Source organism: Calliopsis andreniformis, unplaced genomic scaffold (assembly GCF_051401765.1).
Source record: "Calliopsis andreniformis isolate RMS-2024a unplaced genomic scaffold, iyCalAndr_principal scaffold0022, whole genome shotgun sequence".
NCBI lineage: Eukaryota > Metazoa > Arthropoda > Insecta > Hymenoptera > Andrenidae > Calliopsis > Calliopsis andreniformis.
In genome coordinates, this window is record NW_027480432.1 from 7,279,618 (window position 1) to 7,299,037 (window position 19,420).

The 19,420-nt window shown below is 36.5% G+C and overlaps 1 protein-coding gene across 3 annotated transcripts in view; it reads left to right on the forward strand.

Annotated features, from left to right (window-relative positions):
• Positions 1-2,810: 2,810 nt before the first annotated feature.
• Appl (amyloid-beta-like protein) overlaps positions 2,811-19,420 on the forward strand; it is a 56,029-nt gene continuing 39,419 nt past the window's right edge. For 2 of the 3 annotated variants that reach the window (XM_076390345.1, XM_076390344.1), the window contains exon 1: positions 2,823-3,101. In XM_076390345.1, the coding sequence (XP_076246460.1) occupies positions 3,045-3,101 (57 nt within the window). In that variant the 5' untranslated portion in view covers positions 2,823-3,044. Of the gene's footprint in view, positions 3,102-19,420 lie in introns of all 3 variants that reach the window. The other variant, XM_076390343.1, reaches the window with a different exon arrangement.

Below are 19,420 nucleotides of genomic sequence, written 5' to 3' on the forward strand. Positions count from 1 at the left end.
GAATATCAGATATCACATTCGATTAGAATTTGGTATAATTATTCTGAATTGATATGGTCACTGAAATGACGATTGCATGGGATCAGTCAATTCCTGAATACTAAACGTGCTATTTTGTCGAATGTGGTATAACATGATGACTTCATTTTTGGACTTCATATCACTGAATTTTACTTGGATTAAAAAATGCACGAGGTTTAGTTACTTAGAAAATTATTTTTTATATTAATCAGTTACTTGAAATAAAATAATAGATACAATAAAATAATGAATATACATACAGAATAAACAGAAATATAATATGAACACAAAGATAGCGCTATTAAAATTGTCTAGGTAATAATATTATTTTTCGATATAATTGCATTCGCTATTATAAAGAAGAACACACATAGTAGAGTCCTGTATTTTCAGATGAATATTTCCCAGTTCTTTTTCATTATAAAATATACTGTCAGTTAATGTTCCAAAAACTATAAGCCAGAATTTACTGTTATTTTTTCGTGATAAAAACGCTAGCGCTTGACCCAGTTATTATTTTACTTATACAAAAGAATTTGTATGGTATATTAATTTCAAATTTTTGATATTTTATAAATTGATATTTCAGTCATTCTGCTATGGAACAAAAGAGTGGATAAATAAGGATCTCCATTAACAAGGTTGCCATACGAATTCCTTCTTTGAGTATAGTGGACGAAATTAGAAAGTGAGCAAAGAAAGTGCATAAGTATTTGAACAATTTTACATTATTGGAAATGCATGAAATAGCTACACTTTCTTATTTGTAGTAACTGTTATTAAATGTTATTAAATGTTATTAAATGTTCCATCGGTATTTTCAAACTTTATATAATCGTCTAAGATGGAATTTGTAGTTAAAAATATATTATAGAATTTTACTTGGTGTATTTTACATACTTCAATAACGTAAAAGTGTTCAAATACTTATGTACAATTGTGCATAGGTCTAGGCCCTAGACTCTAGATAGGGCAGCTGGTATTTCTTCCCCCACTTTCCAATTTCCCCCTCCATTTCCAAGGAGGGAATGCACATGGCAACTCTGTTTATTAGTATAGACATAGCCATGGTGCGAACCAGAATTTTCAAGAAAACCTTAATTAGTTATTTCTAATTTTGTTAACATACTAAAGGCGAAAAAGCGTTACAAAAAATATGAAATTCTACCTTTGAACCGTTAGGTTTTTAATTTTCAAGATTTTTACTTCATTTTGTTCCACACTGTAGTTATATTCATACTAATGGAGATGCTTGTTTACTTGTTTGTTTCAGTTTACGGTAGTAGAATGGCTGGCATTATATGAGCCAGTAGAATATAGGGACATTATACACAGACACACAGCTCGCATAATTTTGTTTATTTTCGCTCAAAAAACAGATAATTCGTATACATTAAATAGGGGTAAATATATACGCAAAAGCTCAGTACAAAATAGTCAACTGATTCTCTAAAAAAAATTCCCAAAGAAGCCTAAAAAAATGAGCATCTAGACCAGAATACTCCCTTAAAGATGGGTCTACACTACATGTTGTGTAACGAAGTTATATAACTTTTTGGAAAACAGAGAAGGAAGATGCTGTGGTGTAAGTTTACCTAAAGGTGGGTCTACACTACATATTATATAAGTTCGGAAAACAGAAAAGAGTCACATGAATAATATCTCGTTTTTCTGTTTTCTAAGATACTATATAACATGTAAAGTAAGTTTACCTAAAGGTGGGTCTACACTACATATTATATAACTTTCTAAAAAATTAAAAAAGGAGGTGCTGTACATGTGTCTCTTTCCTGTTTTCTGAAAAGTTATATAATATGTGGAGAAAGTTTACCTAAAGGTGGGTCTACACTACATATTATATAACTTTCTAAAAAATTAAAAAAGGAGGTGCTGTACATGTGTCTCTTTCCTGTTTTCTGAAAAGTTATATAATATGTGGAGAAAGTTTACCTAAAGGTGGGTCTACACTACATATTATATAACTGGAAAACAGAAAAGAGTCACATGAATAATATCTCGTTTTTCTGTTTTCTAAAATACTATATAACGCGTAGGGTAAGTTTACCTAAAGGTGGGTCTACACTACATATTATATAACTTTCTAAAAAATTAAAAAAGGAGGTGCTGTACATGTGTCTCTTTTCTGTTTTCTAAGATACTATATAACATGTAGAGTAAATTTACCTAAAGGTGGGTCTACACTACATGTTACACAACAAAATGATATAACTTTTTAGAAAAGAGAAAAGACAGATGTACATTTGTCTCTGTGTTGTTTTCTAAAACATAACTTTGTTTTCTAATATAACATTGTTATATAACATGTAGCGTAGACCCACCTTAACACAGAACAGCACCTAACACGGGACATTAGCTATATCTTCAAAAAATAAAACCCAACAAAGCGACCAAGCTGCAGAAGTAAATAGAGGATTCCTTGCTACCACTTTTGCAGTTTGGCCACTCTATAGCCCTTCATTATTTAAAGCCTACCCAGTATTAAGTGCTGCCCAACGCTATCTACGCTCACCCACCTTAAAACGACAGTCCCAACACCCAAATGGCGCCAAAGATCGCCCCCAAAACCCGAATGCTCTTAACACTGTCCAACAACAACTGCACATCGGCAGGCTGCAGCATTCAAACTCGCGATATTCCCGCCACATTATCGACTGACCATTGCGCGCATGTGAACGCACCCTCCGGCGCGGTCATCTAGTGACAGCGTTTCATTGGTCGGGGCCGTTTCAGCGGCACCGGCGCCGCGCTCACCTCCATCTTGATTTCTCGCGAAGCGACCCACCCAGCAGCAGTGTCACAGTAGTACGCTGCGCTCTCGTATACGCTGGGTGAGTGGTGTCTTGCGTACAGCGAACCGTATCACGGCAAACGTTTCCACCGCTGTTTTGTTGCTCAGTGCGTCGCGTCGGGACGTCATCGAGAAGTCACAGTAGAGGAGGAACGTCGCAGGACGAACCGAAGGGACCGTGGAGGAATTTAAACGGTTCAGGCGGAGAGGAAAGATGAAGGGGATGCTGGTGGCCGCACTGCTGGCCGTGCTGACGGTCTGCCGGGTCCAAGTGAGTAACCGAGGGTGTAGAACACGGGAGTTCACGATCGATCGTCTCGATTTTCAACCTCGCCGCGGCTATCCTCTTGCCAGCGAGGACACAGGCGGCAAATGTCACGCGCAACGCGGAACCACGATCGATGCCCATCGCCGTGCACCTGAAATTTCCCTTTAAACGGTCCGCTATTGCCGATTAAACCGCGGGCTACCTGTCAAAGTGTCTCAACGCTTTGGAGGCTCGATCGATGCCAGGGAGAGCCCCGTCTCAAAGTGCATTATACTGTGCGTCGGTAACGATCCGACAGCCACAGCACACCGCGGATGTTTGTGCTCCCGAGGACTACGATCGGCCGCCTACTCGACACTCCAACGCTCTTTCCATGCGACAGAGCGGCATTAATCGAATCTGACGTCGCACCGCGGACTTGTCCCGGCCCCGATGCCTCCGCGGCTATTTTTATCGTTAATGTCATGTATCGCGACGCGGCCGCGCTAATTTGTCGATTTTTTTGCGGAGGAGGCTCGAGGCTGGCCGAGAGATTTCGAGGTTAATCGACGGGTTCGATGGGAGTCGATGCTCGATCGTTGAGGATGATGGATCGGGTTTAGCTTGGCCTCGACGCCTGGAGGAGCGACGTAGACGGGGAGTGGAATTAGAGTGGCAGAAATTCTGGGGTTTCATGGGTTTAAGAGTGCAGTAGACTGGGCACGAATTTGAATTTAAAGCCACTTGGGCTTTTTGTTGAAGTTATACTGTATGATTGAGTACCTGCTCCGTTTGAGGACGATTCAGAATGCCTAGGTAATCGAAGTTGCTTCAGTATAAACGAATAAATCGATAGGTACGATTGTTTATTTTTATTTGAATAGTGCGTTCAATAAGGTGCCTGATTTTCTTTTATGTGGAAAATTATTCTACCTCTTGGGTCGATAGTGATGCAGGTTTTAATTACTGGCGCAGTTACTTTGAGATAATCTGGATAAATGGAAGCGTGATAGTAGAATGGTTAGTTTCTAATGTGCATTCTTTGCGTTTTATGAGCTCATTACTGATTAGATTATGGGTTGAGATTATAACGAGAGAAGTTTCTATATGCTTATGAGAGTGATGTGTGAAAGAGTTGCTGTCAGTATTACATTTGGAGAACGTCAGAAGGGGGCTAAAAGCTGGAATCTACTGATCAAAGTGTTATTCACTGTAAACTCGTCGCTGTGTTATTTAGAATTTCTCTTTTGTAATTTCTCTCATTCTTTTTAAGCATCATTTCTGCCAAAATGATTGCCAGTCGTTAACATATCTATGAGTTAACTTCAGGTGGTCATTTCTTACTCTGTATGAGCTCATTACTGAGTCGTAATATTCTCGATGATGTGTATAAAAAATGGGACTATGTACCTCATATATACCAATCTAATTGATTGGAGCATTAGACCGAAATTCACTGAGTAGGGTGGGTTCATTCGCTATTAGCTCGCCAGTGTCTCTACCATCTTTAATTTTTATTAATTACTCTCGTTTTCCCCTACTCTGACAAGACGAATGCTAATTACTCGCGTATGAATTAATCCCAGATATGTATCTTCCACGCGTTATAAGCTCATTTCCAATGCAGCATGAACCTCTAACGAGACAAGATTATTAACGTTGCATATTAACGATGACAAGAAAAAATGGAAGATTAGCTATTTATACGAGATGCAGAGAACGTCAATAAATAACTACAGTGTTTCTCGTTATAAACTCAGGGACCACTGACAACCTCAAACCGAGAATTCCATTCAATTTCATCAAAACTATAAGTGTCAGTGCATAACCAAACCTCGTCTTCTCTAATTAACTCCAAAATACATTCAACATAGCTTTAAACTTATAACGAAGTACTTCACAAATAATCTCCAATTACTCATTGCTCTCACGTTTTTCGTGTTTCCCCTTATTATGCTTCACATTGAATTCCAAAATACAGTGGTTATACACCGAGCTTATAACAAAATACAACCATATTCGATGACATAAATATAAATAATCTTCAATTACTCCTTGCTTCCTCGTTTCTCGTGTCCCCTCTTCACGTTACTCCACACAGAATACCAAAACCCAATGAATACACCCTCGAGCTTATATCGAAACAGTACCATATTCGATGACACAAATAGTCTCCAATCCCTCCTCGCTTCCCCTCCCTGCACTCGACGTTAACACGTTCCCAGCCCCGCTTCGAAAGTTATTCTTCTGCATTTTTTATTTATCATTTTTTCGGCTCGCTGGGAAAACAGCTCTCGCAGAGTGGTTGATTTTAAAGCGTTCCAAAGCGTGTCGGTCCTGGGGGAGTAACCTTGTGCGTTGTATGCGCGAATTATCACGCGCTAACGAACACAGGCGAAATGCCCCGCATAAGCGCGGATGAAAGCAGGTATCGCGAGCACTGTAAGTCGCGAGAAGCGGATTCGCTAGCAATTTTCTCGTTAGCATTAATTCCGCGCGACAGTTCAATTTGCGTGGCCCCGTTTGCCCTCCGCGGCGCAGGGGCCAGTGATAGATGGGAAAGTTCCTTCGGGAAGGCTGCGTCGACGTTTCGCGATGGAACAGAAAAATCGAACCGCCTTCGACCGCAGCCTGTCCACGTTGTCAATCGGGGTGAAAATATCCGCAATGGTTTCGATTAGCAATGAGATATTGATTGGGCCCTGGCGTTGGGTGTTCTCGCTGGCTTTGCAGACTTGCCGATGAATTATTGAGTGAAAGACGTGTAACTTGATAATGGGGGGAATTACGTGGCCTTTTGAGAACATTCAGGTTTAGGTTTGGCGCAGTCTGAGCTTCTCTGACGACGTTTTCGATGCACATCTGGCTTCACTTTTTAGGCAGGTGTTGTATTGATTTGGCGGTGCTTTGAAAGTACTTTGTGTTTGGTTTTCCTTTCTTTTTAGTAGTGAAAAGAAAAATAGTAGTACTATTTTTAAAATAGTGACCTCTGTTACTTGGACCTCAATTTAACGTTTAGGTTGTGCATTTATTGAAATATTTGACATCTTAAGTGTTCAGGTATTGGGACATTTATCTTATATGCAATGGCTTGCTACTAATAATAATAATTGTGATACTTAGATAAACTTTTGAAGAGGAATGTGTTACCATTGTTGTTATTTATATTTATAGGCTATGACTTTAATATAGTTCTCATTATTTATGTACCAAGTGTGAAACTGAAGGAATTTTATGGCTTGTTTCACATTTAAGCTTTAAATATTTATGTATTAATTAAAACGTATTCTTTTCCATATTTAGTACTGTTAATAATAACATGAGATTCTATTTTAGCATTATTGTTTGATGAAATACCTACATCGATTCTCTTGAAATTTTAATGAGTTCAGTCTTTGTTGTAAACTCGCCATTACTGCTTTTCGGAATTTCGATTCAAATCAATCCGCGAAATTACAATGAATAATTTGTATCTTTAATTGTACACAAATATTTACTGAATTCTCGGATAACAATAACCATTTCTGATTTTAATCTCTAATTGTTCACCTTTAAACAAAACGAGTGATATGTTATATTATTTTTCTCAGTAATAATATTAAATATTGCTGTCTTTTAATTGCAAATTATGATTCGAATTTTTCATGACACAGAATAAGAACTTATATCGAGGATGCTGTTATAGTTTTCTCTTCGATATATTTTCTCTAAATTTCAAGGTAGCCTCTATAAAAAATTTATTTTCCTTTTTTTAATTTAACCAGTATGTAATACAAAACGTTTCGAGAATAATTTATGTAATTATATCTGTGGCTGTAAGGCAAAACGACCTAAGACACATGTTTTTTTTTCGCGATATTGACGTTTAAAGTTTTCAGCTTCAGTACTGTCTTGTGGACTTGTCTTCTTGAACCCTTATTTCTAAGCCAAAAAACTCTTTAAATGCTCTTTTTCTCCCTGAAAATATAGATTCTATATTCTAGAAGTCAATTAAAAATTTAACTCGAATTTTCTGAAAATATAACATAGCTCCTTTTGCCTTACAAACCACAGATACGTCAGAAGGACCTAAGTCACACATTTGTTTTCAAAATATTGATATTTAAAGATTTCAACGTCAGTACTTATACGTTGTGTCTTTTAGAACCTTAATTTTTAAATGAACAAATTAAAAAAATTGTATTTGAACATAAATCCTCTATTCTAGATGTCAGTCAAGGCCTCAACTCGAATTTTTTGCAAAAGTGACATAGGTCATTTCGCCTTGCCATAGCATTAGCCTCCCCATTGAATCCATGGAATCGAAAGAACTAATTCATTTTACCCACCATTAACGAAACCTTAACATGAACTATATAAATGTCGAAACTCCCGAGTGAGAAAGTGTTACGTTCGATAACGTCTTTGAATCGTTCACCTAACATCATTACCTCCGTATTTTGCTTATGAATTACGGTCTTCACCTAGATTCCTTCAAAGCCACGCGGCGTCGCATGATCGAAACGCGCAGTCAAAGAGTTTCTCGCACTTTTCGTCGCCCCCTCATTTCCACGATCTCGTTTTCCACCGTAAAGCCTGGTTTCCACGGAATAAAAAAAAAAAAAAAAGGAAAAAAGATATTCCAGCGGTCGTTTAAATGCTGCTTTCTTGTCCCCCCATGCAGCAGCCAGAAAACTCTGGTAATGGAGCGTGCGCAAAATGAGGACGAAAGAGTTTCAATGCATTTTTCATTTTGGTACGCAGATTCTTTCGGGTCACGTTTCTTTCCCCAATTCTGCCTTTTTATTTATTAATCTCCTCTTTTTTTTGTTGAATCGAATTAGGGGTCGTTTCGTTAATAAAATTGACGCTCGTTCGGGCAGCCACCAATGGTCAGCATTCGCAAAAATTCGTCGTTGATTAATTGACCGTTGCCCCCGATGGAAAATTGGAAATTTGCAATGCGTCGATATTCATAAATATCGCTGTCAAAGGCGTATTAATTCTTTAGCAATTGCTCGTGCATTTATTTATTTATCTATCTACGCAGCTCGCTAATTTGTATGATTCATTGGTGTTTTACTTATTGGAGTCTGACTGGGACTGGGAATTAATTGGAATATGAAATTATGCATCTAGACTGTAAGTGTCAGTGCATGTAAAAATCTAGTCCTTTCTAAATAACTTCAAGATACAGTTAATATAGCCTTAAGCTTATAAGTACAATATTCGATGATGTAAATAATCTTCAATTACTGCTTGCTTCTTTAGCAGTTGCTCGTTGATTTATTTATTTATCTACGCAGTTTTCTAATTTATACAATTTATTGGCGTTTTACTTTTTGGGGTCTGACTGGGATTGTGAATTAATTGGAATATGAAATTGCGCGATGTGATTCTGGGTGATTGTTGTGTGGACTTTAGATTTTGGTTTCAGTTGGTAGTTTGATTAATAATTGAGTACTTGGCGATTCGTATGATACAGCTTTGGCACGAGCGGGGCTGAGTAAATTTTTATTTTTAGTCTTTTTTATACGTGATATGATTAATACTGTGTAATTGAATGAAACTGATTTGGTTGAACTGTTGAAGGCTTTAAGAGATAAAAATTATTATTCAGTGATATTGAGGAGAAAATGATGAATGGAACTTCATCTACTGAAAAACATTTGATTTTATTTAATGCGTTGGGAAATCAGATTCATATTTTAAATTTATCTCTGTTTAACGATTTTCTAAGCTTGGATGCTTTTCAATAAATTCCAGTTCAGTAAAAAGACAAAAATAAATAGAGGGAATAACGTAAATCATAAGTAATCATTAATTATCCTAAATTCGAGTGAGGATTTTTAAGAATTAGTTTGTTTTCGTTTAATTTTTTATAGTAATTAAACACGTCAATTTCAATTCTGAAGAAAATACAGAAATATTCTAGTAGTAAAAATATACCCTAAAAATAATAAGTACTAATGAATAATCGATATACTTGATTAAACTGTTGCCTAGTTACTTGATATCATCACCACTCTTTAAGCTATTTTTCAAAATAAAATAACAGTGTAATAAGAATGTTTTCTTTAATAATTATTTTGTTTTTCAAGTATAATAATTACTGATTACTTGGCAATATTTAATTCATTAACAAAATTACTCCAAAACAGAAGTTAATTAAGCTGTAGTATTGAACAAACCTACTTTGAGTAAAGTTCTGTAGCATCATTTGAAGTTAATTAATTTTCGAATGTTTGGACAGTCAATATTAGTCACTCGTAATTTCAAATAAAAGTTTGAAATCTGAAAATTGTTTGCACTTAATGAATACTGTAAACCAAGTTTCATTATTGAATTTTAGTAATATTACTATTCTGTAGTTAAAAAATACAAAATGCACAGCGTATCCTATTTTTAATTTTAATCCACTACAATTAAAGTTAAATATTATTTCGTTCATCTCAAACTTTTATGTAGTACTTTATTTGTGTTACAATAAAGTTGAAACACTATTTTGATATGTCTATAATAATATTTTATTTAGACTCTGCTAAATTGTGACTGCAAACGAAATAACTTTTCTCCTCAGAAAATATTTCAAATGTTTATTCCGTGCACATTTAAAGCGAGGCTGTTCAAAACTCAGATGCAGAAAATATTAAAAAATATTAACATACAACTTTTTATGTGTGATAAATTTATATAACATCTTAACCTACTTGTTCTGCGATGAAAAATCACAAATAGCTACAAAAACAGTCATTACGCGAATCCCTGGATTAGTGAAGCAGCTTAGTATCCCTAATCCGGGGAGAATAGTGCATTTTCTCACCCTCGATTCTCAGGCGAGCAGAGAATGCAATAGGATCAATACTATGCCATCAATCCGTAATTAAAATTTCTCCTTGATCTGAAAGCAGGCCACATTTCCTATTTCAACTTGTTTCTCCAATTTTCAGTAATTATTAATTACTTCTCCTTTTTGAAATTCTGTGATGTGCAATTCAGCAACCAACGTTATTCAACTGCCCATTCAGATATTTATCAAAATTCGTACAGACGTAAAACGTAAATAAATAAAAATAGCGCACTCGTATCGCTTCATAATAAATTTATATTTAAGAGAGATGTGCTCCAATATGTATTTCGGTGTAAATAAAATATTGAAACTTAAGAATTGAACTATTGAAGGCTATATTCAGCTATATGCGTAGTAAAAAAATGCAGTTTTTCTTCTATCCATGAAACGTTGTTATATGTTGGTTAGTTTCTCTTACAAAAATGTTAGTCTATTTTTGTGTACAGGGTATTTGATAACAGTTGACAGAAATTTTAAAGGGTGGTTCTACATCTCAAAATAGGAGAAAAATCAGGAATGAGAGTCTTTCAAAATTATTAATTGTTAAGAAAATGCATAAAATTTGCGCGAAATGTGTCTAATTTGCAACTTATTCTATTTATTTAACTGTGTCTGACTTGGAACTTATTCTACTGAATAAACTTCGCTTTGTCTGACTTAGCCACAGACAGAAATCAGTAAAATCAGTTCTAAGTCACAGACATAGTTCAGTAGAATCAGTTTCAAGCCAGACACAAACATAATTCAGTAGAATCAGTTCCATGTCAGACACAAACATAATTCAGTAGAATCAGTTCCATGTCAGACATAGACATAATTCAGTAGAACTAGTTCCAAGTCAGACACAGACATAAATAAGTAGAATAAGTCCTATGTCAGACAAAACACAAACATCAATAGAATAAATCCCAAATCAGCCACATTTCTCAAAAATCAATAACTCTAAAACTAATCCTTAAACATATTTTCATAATTCTTAATTTTTGTCTCATTTTAACTTACAGAATCACTCTTTAACACTTGTGCAATAATCCTCCTGTCCATTAATCACAGACTAATTTTCCATAACTCAGTAGAACAAGCCACATGCCAGACGAAAGTCGCTAGAAACTAGAAATTCAGTAGAAAAAGTCCCAAACCAGGTCTCTTATTTACCAATCACAGACCAGCTCTCCACAGAGTCTCCTGTTCTCGAAAACAGTTCAAACAGACCTTGATAAAAATCTGAGCTTGCAAGTTGAACGACTGGCAAGAAAGATTGCAGGCCAATGGGTCAGCAAATGAGATTAACACCCCTCCTCTCGCTCCTCCTATTAAAGAATGCAGTTCAGGTGGAACGGTAGCAAATTTTCGTTAAGTGTCGCGGGAGATTAATGACCGACGATAATTCACCGACGAGCAGTCGATTCGCGGCGGTTATTAGTTTCCTGCCGCTCTGGAGGAGCCGAGAACCTGGGCGTGCCTTTTCCCTCGAAATGAACCCTCGCTGCAATGTCGTTCGACGCTATTCGCGAACGTTTTAAGAGGTTTAACAATACGGTGTTAATAAATGGTCGAAGTGTTCGCGAGGGTCATTCGGATAACAAACGACCGACGCGAAGTGGCTGCACTGGGAGCTTGTAAATTAACAGGTGCTTCGACGTCCCAAATTTAGGTATTCGTATTAACACTGGCTAGTTCTGCTGAAGAGAAGCTTCGAGCCTTTCATTCTGGCTGTTGGTTCAAAAGAGCAGTCGCGGGGAAACTGGTCTGCGGGTACACCTAGCTCGAGGTTGGTCGCTGCAATGTGAATTCATGGTGGAGTACCTTTTTCAGGAGTTGTTTTGCGCAGAAGGAAATAATCGGTTTGTTGAAAAATTATTGAAATTGAGGTTATAAATATTGTTGAAAATTAATGAGCTGGACTTAGCTTCAGTATTTGTCTTTATCTGGAATAAAATTATGTTTTGCTTGAGATTTATGGTCCCTGAAGAATTTACGAAGAATAATACAAAATGAATATAGTTTACAATTTTTAATACATTAATTGTCACGCCTATAGATTTTTTAACTTCTTCACGATTTTTCATTAATGTATATACATATGTAAATAAAAAGCTCTAGTAGTGTCGATTGGAATTTGATAAATTTTCAATTTTGTCGACTAAGTACTTACATGATTAATTTTTCAAAAGCAGAGTAACTTTGCTGCATAATTACATTTATTGTCTTAAACTAATGTAAATGATTCAGGACTGTAAATTAAATTATCTACGACTTAACATATTTCCCAAGGCGATTCGACGAATTTTTGTTATTCGATATGAATTCAATATCTCAGTAATTAAAATCTCTCAAACAATTAACTAATCGTTATACCACTTTATTTCTTTCCATCAAGCTGAATTTTAAAACACTTACACCATTTACAGCATCGTTTCTCTACTTTCTGTTTTATAAAGTTAGACAGTTTGGCATGTGAGCGGTTTATATGTCGTTAACGATAACTCTAGAAAATTTTGTTGCTAGTAGTAAACTGCAAGTATTCGAGAAATGTAATTTAACTTTGGTCCATTTCACGCGGTAGGGGAATACAAGCGTCCTCCATTGTTCGTTGCGGTTATTATTACGAGCTGCACTTAACATTACATTTTATCTAATGCAACAGAGTATCTTAATGAGCTGCACTTCATTGAGTTATTCACAAATAGGAAGATAATTAACGATATTATTGCTAATATTTTTATACATGAATTTTCATTGTTAAATATTATGATTTGGGGAAACTTAAACTTGTCAGAGCTGATTACTTTCTTAACAATATTTTCAATCACAGTGCACGTTTCTCCCATTTTAATCGTAGAAGAGAGTTAAAAAAATCATGACAAAAATATGTTTCGTCAAATTTAATTAATTAAATTTAAATTTAATTAAATTAAAAGGATTTTAAATTTAATTAAACGAACCTATACCATAAAAGCGAAGTGTGTATAGGAATATCAAATACTTAATTAGAAAAAGAATTTTAATCTATTAAACAGGAATTAAAAATATTAGAATGATTTTTCGATACCCTGGAAAAAGCAAAAAATTGACTAAGTTCGTTTTTATTATGCGCCTTTTAGTTAGAAGTACCGAATTTCAAAAAATGTTTTCCTCTTATTCTAATCTTCTCTCCATAACGAATTTCATGTTTTAATATGTCACTGACGCTACTGTTAGTTCCAGTGCCTCCACCCAAAGGGCGAGTAGGATATTCTGCCAGCACTTGTGAAATATGATATGTATAAAAACTGGAAAATTTTCGGTTAAAAAAGCCATTGTTTTATGTGAATTATCATGGTTTTCGTTCAGTATTATCACTGAGCTTATCACATATTCGGTTAATGAGCAGGCACACTATGTACTCGTTATAAAATGGAAAGAAATTAAAAGACCAAGAGGAAGGGATAAAAATTTATCCAATAGTGATACTTTCCCTCTGTTATATTATAAAAATAGTGTATTAAAAATAAATATGAAATTATATACAGTCGAACCTCGATAACTCGAGTCTCAAAGGAAGAGCTAAAACATTCGAGTCATAGAAGTTTCGATTTATCGAAGTTTAATATATAAAAATTTCACTTTCCAAGTTGAAACTAATTTTTTCTTCATTCAAATTATTACAATCAGCAAATTATTAACTCCAATACAAACCCTCTGTGAGTCAAATTTTCGTATATTAAACCCCTCTTACTCGAAAACTTCGATAAATCGAAACCTCTATAACTCGAAGGTTTCAGCTCTTCCTTTGAGACTCGACTTATCGAGACTCAACTGTGTGTGAAAATAATTCGACTTAAATCAAGTTTTATTTCGATTTATAGAAGTTTCCACAGCGTAGCGAAAGGGAGCGAACAAAATTTTCGTTTCCTAGAGATTTTCGAGTTAAAGAGCTTCAACTATCCTACAAGGCAATATACGCGACTTCTGCCTTGAATATTTCTCGAATATTTATTTAAGCCTCGAATATTTCGTCTTAGTATCCGTGTATATCGCGAGAATTCCATCTAGGCTTGGCTTCATTCCTATCGACGTTGAACCGACGATGCACGGGACCCGTCGTAAAGCATCTTAAGAAAGGGAACGAGGGTCGCGGTTTCGGTACGTCAGCGTCTGAAAAATCGTGCTCTGTGCGCGCGCCAGCTTTGGTGTCGCGTGTGCCCGAAGCTCCTTAAGGCTCTGCGGTCAGATTCGCTTTAAGTGCATTAAGTAAATCCACTTAGATCGAATCTTATATAAAACATCGGGTAATCAGCTTTAAAGGGCTGCGTCCCGGACGCGTGTCAAAGGAAACTGCCTCGCTTCCGTTCTTGCTTCTCCATCGCCAGGCGTCTTTGATGTCGATCGTTGCACAGCAATCTGCTCGAGCCTCGACTCTGCTGGCTCGCTTATTCCACGCTGACTGGAGAGAATATATTTTTCTCTCGCTGGAAACTGGGCTGCTGGATGATTATCGAGAGGGTTTCTGGATGTTTGAATATTTAAGGGATTTCTTGTTTTTAAGATTCTCTTTATAATTGTATCTTCTGCTGGGGATATCCACTTAAGGGGACTCTGAATGAGCATTGTAAGGAGTCTTTAAAGATTCTTTTAAAGGTCATTATGAATTCTCTGTGTCTGCTGTCTATAGGGCCTTCATAGAGATCAATTAGAAGATACATTGTCGTCATTAGGTATTCTTAAGGACTCGCTGCCATACATATATAAATTTTGTATAAGTTCTTAGAGTCGTTTAGTGGGGTTTATGTATGGAACTAATGGGAGCTATTATTCGAGTGTCTGGTGTTGAGATTTTTTCTCAGTTTTGTCCTAGTTTCAGCTTTGAGGTAGGAATTGCTTGCTCCTAATTTCAGCTCTGAGATAGGAATTGATCTTCGAAAATTGAAATTGGTCCAGGAATCTCTATAGTCAGGAGCAATAAAGGAAAAATACGATATAATTGGAATAGTGAATATGCCAGAACCTATACTTTTTATTTAGTCTTCATGAATATACAACGTGTGTATTCATAGTGGTTTTAGATTTCTTGTAGAGAAAATATATTGATAGCTGTTAGGTATGATTTAACTTTTAACACAGATGGGAACAATTTGAGAAATGATTAAGAAATTCTTACATCACAATCCAATTTCATTAGTTGTAATTTTTGAAGTGATCTAAAATCACCTAGCCAACCTCTCATCGTGTGGATAATTCTCTCTTCATAAACTTGTTACTATATCCACCATAAATATTTTAAAACAAACATCATCCACTTATCTGCATTGCCTTTTACATCTTTCACACAACCAAAGCGATCTTTCCTAAATACACATTGACTTCAGGAACTTGTTCTTCGTTATAAGCTCGTTAGTAACATCAGCCTATGTCAAGGAAACATTCCACTGTCTCTTAAACAAATACTCACAATTCCATATGGATTTCGAATCACCAGTGCATAGATAACGCACACATGGAACCTTCTAGGTCCTAGATAGTTTCCTATCTAACAATAAGCATAATGGAGGGAAGAAATGTCGCGAGGCAGTAAAAGCAGCAGGGATCGAAGAAGGTAGCGCACTAGCGCGTCGAGAGTCGAGAGCCCAGGGACGCGTCCTGTATAGTTGGCGGAACAGATATAGCGATGTCGTAAAAGCAAAGAAGAGAGGCGATAGTGCACTTGAGTGTTGTAAGTCAACCGCCCAGGGAGGCATTTAACATAGTTTTTGGGCACTGCTACATGAGCCATTAATGATCAGAGATTTCGATTCTCTCATGGATTCAAGTTCGTGAAATATAAATTGGAGTAGAGACAGGATAAACAAAGCTCCTTTTTTAAAATAGTATTTACGTCGAATTTACTTCAAGTAGATTAGAGTTACGAATTATGGCTCAGTTTAATTTTTTATTCGTCACTAATAGGAATCAGAGGCAAAAAAAGTGAGAGATAAATGGCATACTGGACACTCTAGATATAGTAGATGTTCTACAATGTTTGTGAATACTCTGGGTCTACAAATTCCTAGTGACGAATTACTTCAAACATGAGAGGGACATATGGAACTAGTCATACTTCATTATATCACTAACAGTATATTTTTGGTAGAGTACTTTTCTATCTAATCTGTTATTAACATGTGCAAATCGTATGTAGAAAGTCGAGTGTGGAAGCCTAATTGATTCTATAAATGCAGCTGATAATGTATTACTCATCTGACCACTTACCTGTAATCAGAAATAACTAGGACTACGTATAAGAAGCAACTAGAACTAGAACTACGCTGGGAGATTAATGATGCATTCGTGGTAGTAGAACACGATGTGTGCTCAATAAGTGATTATACTTGAGGCCGCTTCAAGAAGTGTATAAAGAGGCGCTCTTGAGAGTGCAAGCCTGCAAATGTGTTTCTTGTCACTTCTTGCAAGGCTACACTTAGGTATTTGGTTACATTTATTTTATCTTTGGAACCTAAAAGTATACCACACTTCTCGACTCTCGACATCGCTTCCTTAAAAGGAATTTCTGTTGTAACCTTTTCTTGTATAATATATCTACCTTGACGCTTTGGACCCTTTATGTATAAATAAAAATAGCAGCTCTGTGTACAGTTCATAAAACTTCCTCTTTACATAGCTAAAAATGCTCTGAGAATGTCTCTGAGGATGAGTATTGGCATCAGCTTATGGTATCTCAGAGAATTATAAAGAACTAGGATTTATGAGCATCACTAGGATTCTTAAAATTTTGGTATGTAGGAATTTTGATGTAAATGGTACTTTATAGTATTTTAGAGTGTTTCAGCAGGATTTTTTTAGACTTTATTAAAAGTATTGATTAATGTGAAGTAATGTTTGCTTGTGTCACGAGTTGTTCTTTTTATTACTTCCATGTTCAGCTACTCACTTTTCTCCGGAAACATTCAACTTATTGCTCTAGTATTTTTATTTACTTTTTGCTGATTGCACTTTCTATTCTCTAAATATAAGTAAATGTCGAGCAATATTTTTTGAAGCAGTCTTATTAATAAGAGGACTTTTGTTATGGTTCTTTGGTTAGGTCCAACTACAAAACTTAAAACTCCAGAGTGTTCGTGGACCTAATAACGCAAATGTTGTCTGCGTCGATTAGCTCAACTCTATATCTTCTTCAGTAATTAGAATAGGACTCAGGAGATTAATAATCACTCTTCTTCCCCTGCTAATCGATGCAAGTCAAGCTTGTATTGAGACTGTTAACGAGGGATTTAGATGCTGTAGAGATGAGGTCCTTCACCTGTCTCCCTTCCTAACTACTCCTTTGATCCACTGCATCAACACATATATCATAGTATTCGAACTTTCTTGACAATAGAGTCGCTAATCAATCATGCTGACCTTTATTGCATCGCGTGGTTTCGCTGGACAAAGGAAACTAGAGCAGCAGAACTTCCAAAGGACTCTCGAGCTCTCGCTTAGACAGCGCTGCTCTAGGAACCAAAGCATTACCAACTGCCATTTCTTCCTAGCTAACTCTCTGATGAAAGAACCACCTGAACTCTTCCTGTCTTCACTAACACACGAGTTTCTATTGTAGTCTAGAAATTGCTATAGCACTGCCTTGGAAATTGACCGAGACTGGACCAAATCTGGTCAGTTGTGAAGGGTAGTAGATTTTCTAGAAAATTCCTAGTGTTTTTTCTCCATTCACTGCAAGTGAAATATAGATACCTTACACGAGATAGCAAGCTCCCATCTTTGGTTATGAGATAATGGACCTTAGACACCTTGTTGCACATCTTAGGTACTGGACACTCAACACTCCCAGAGATTCAATACTCAAATATAATAATCAGCGACCCAGAAAACGAAAGATTCCTCGTTCCACAAATCGTTGCTAATATCTTCCTGACAATTCCCACAACAGTGCCAATTAACTGGACGCCAAAGTCTCCAGTTGCGTGCTGACAAGCCCCAAAGACTCCCAAGTCCCATTAACTAGAACAAGCCTAAAACACTACTCTGATTGTCAAGCTCGCCTCGCGCGGCTCATTAATAGCGATGCCCTGCATTCAAACATGAGATCAGCAATTGTCCCCTGCCCAAGATCCACTCTCCTTAACAATCGCGCTGCTCGGAACAGTGTCCGTGGCTGGCTAGGTTTTACTTCCGCGATTGAACAAGTACCAGCAATGCTTTCTGCGCGGCACAGTGGTTGTCTCTGACGTCGTCGTTGTCACTCGAATCGAAAAGGTGTGCTGGCACACGAGCACAGAGACGCGGGAGGCGGAACAAGCGGAAACGAGAGCAGAGAGTCAGGAACCTGGCTCCACTTGGTCTGCTCGCGCGAAGAAAAGGCATTGGTAAAAGCGTCTCTTGTTGTGGCTCGTGCCTCGTACGTGAAATCGCTGTACGCGTTGCTGGCTGTGTTTCGAGTGAAATGTAGCGTGAACACCTGGACTGAGATAACTCCGACTAAGTAGATTGGCTTTTAGATATTTGTCTAGTATCAGGGATGCTGAGGGAGGACTGAGAGGATTGTGGGTGCTTTGGGTTCTTGGAAATGTTTGATGGTAGGATCGTGATGTGGCTGTTAATTGGAATGGTGATTTTGAGAGAGTATCTACTGCAGAGTATTTTCTCGTTGTTAACTCGGCGACATTCTCTTTGTTCTTATCGTTTTCCCTTTCTTGAGCTTCGTTTTTGAGAGAATAATTATCGAAAATGAGTAGATTAAAGAGTTACCGATTAATTAGTCTCAAGATGATGTTTTTTATTTTTTATAAAGTTGATAGCTGTTCTGAACTGTGAGTCTATAGGGAGTAAATACTGTATTCTCTTTTTACGACTTTGTTATTTTAATTGAAGACATTTGATGATAGTAACACACGAAGATTTTTTTCATTGTGTTTTAAGTTGCATTAATTTCTAGGTTTATTAGCAACTGAACTCATTTAGACTATTCTGAGCACTAATTTGACTTGTTTTAAAAATTTCATCAAATTAATACTAATTATAATAGCATTTCTTAAAAAGTAAAATTTCCTATGGTTAACAAATTTTTAGTAGGTACAGCAGCTACTATTTATATTTATGCAAACAGAAAATACAGAACGCTTGCAATAACTTTATTAAAAAATATAAAAAAGAAATTTCTTATTTCTCCACTATCATTCACATATTTAATAAAATAAAATAGCGCAACCAGCGCATCAGTCGACACTACAAACGAGCTTCTCGCTATAATCTCGCCGTCAGTAAGTCATGAATCCATAGCAAAGACACATTGTACTTCCTGTAACAAGTCTTTGAAGTGACGTTTGGAACAAATGAATACTTGTTGGTTGCTTTAACCTCTTGATTCTCATTGTCAAACTGGGACGTGCCCCCTTTTAAAAGAGGCTTTTAAAAGGTGCAAAGGTACAATGGTAGCAGGGAGAATAGTTTGGGGAGCAGTGTTCCAACCCTTTCATACCCCCTGCATCGTTTTTGGTAGATACCACTTTCAAACAATTTATATTGCTATTGTGCACAA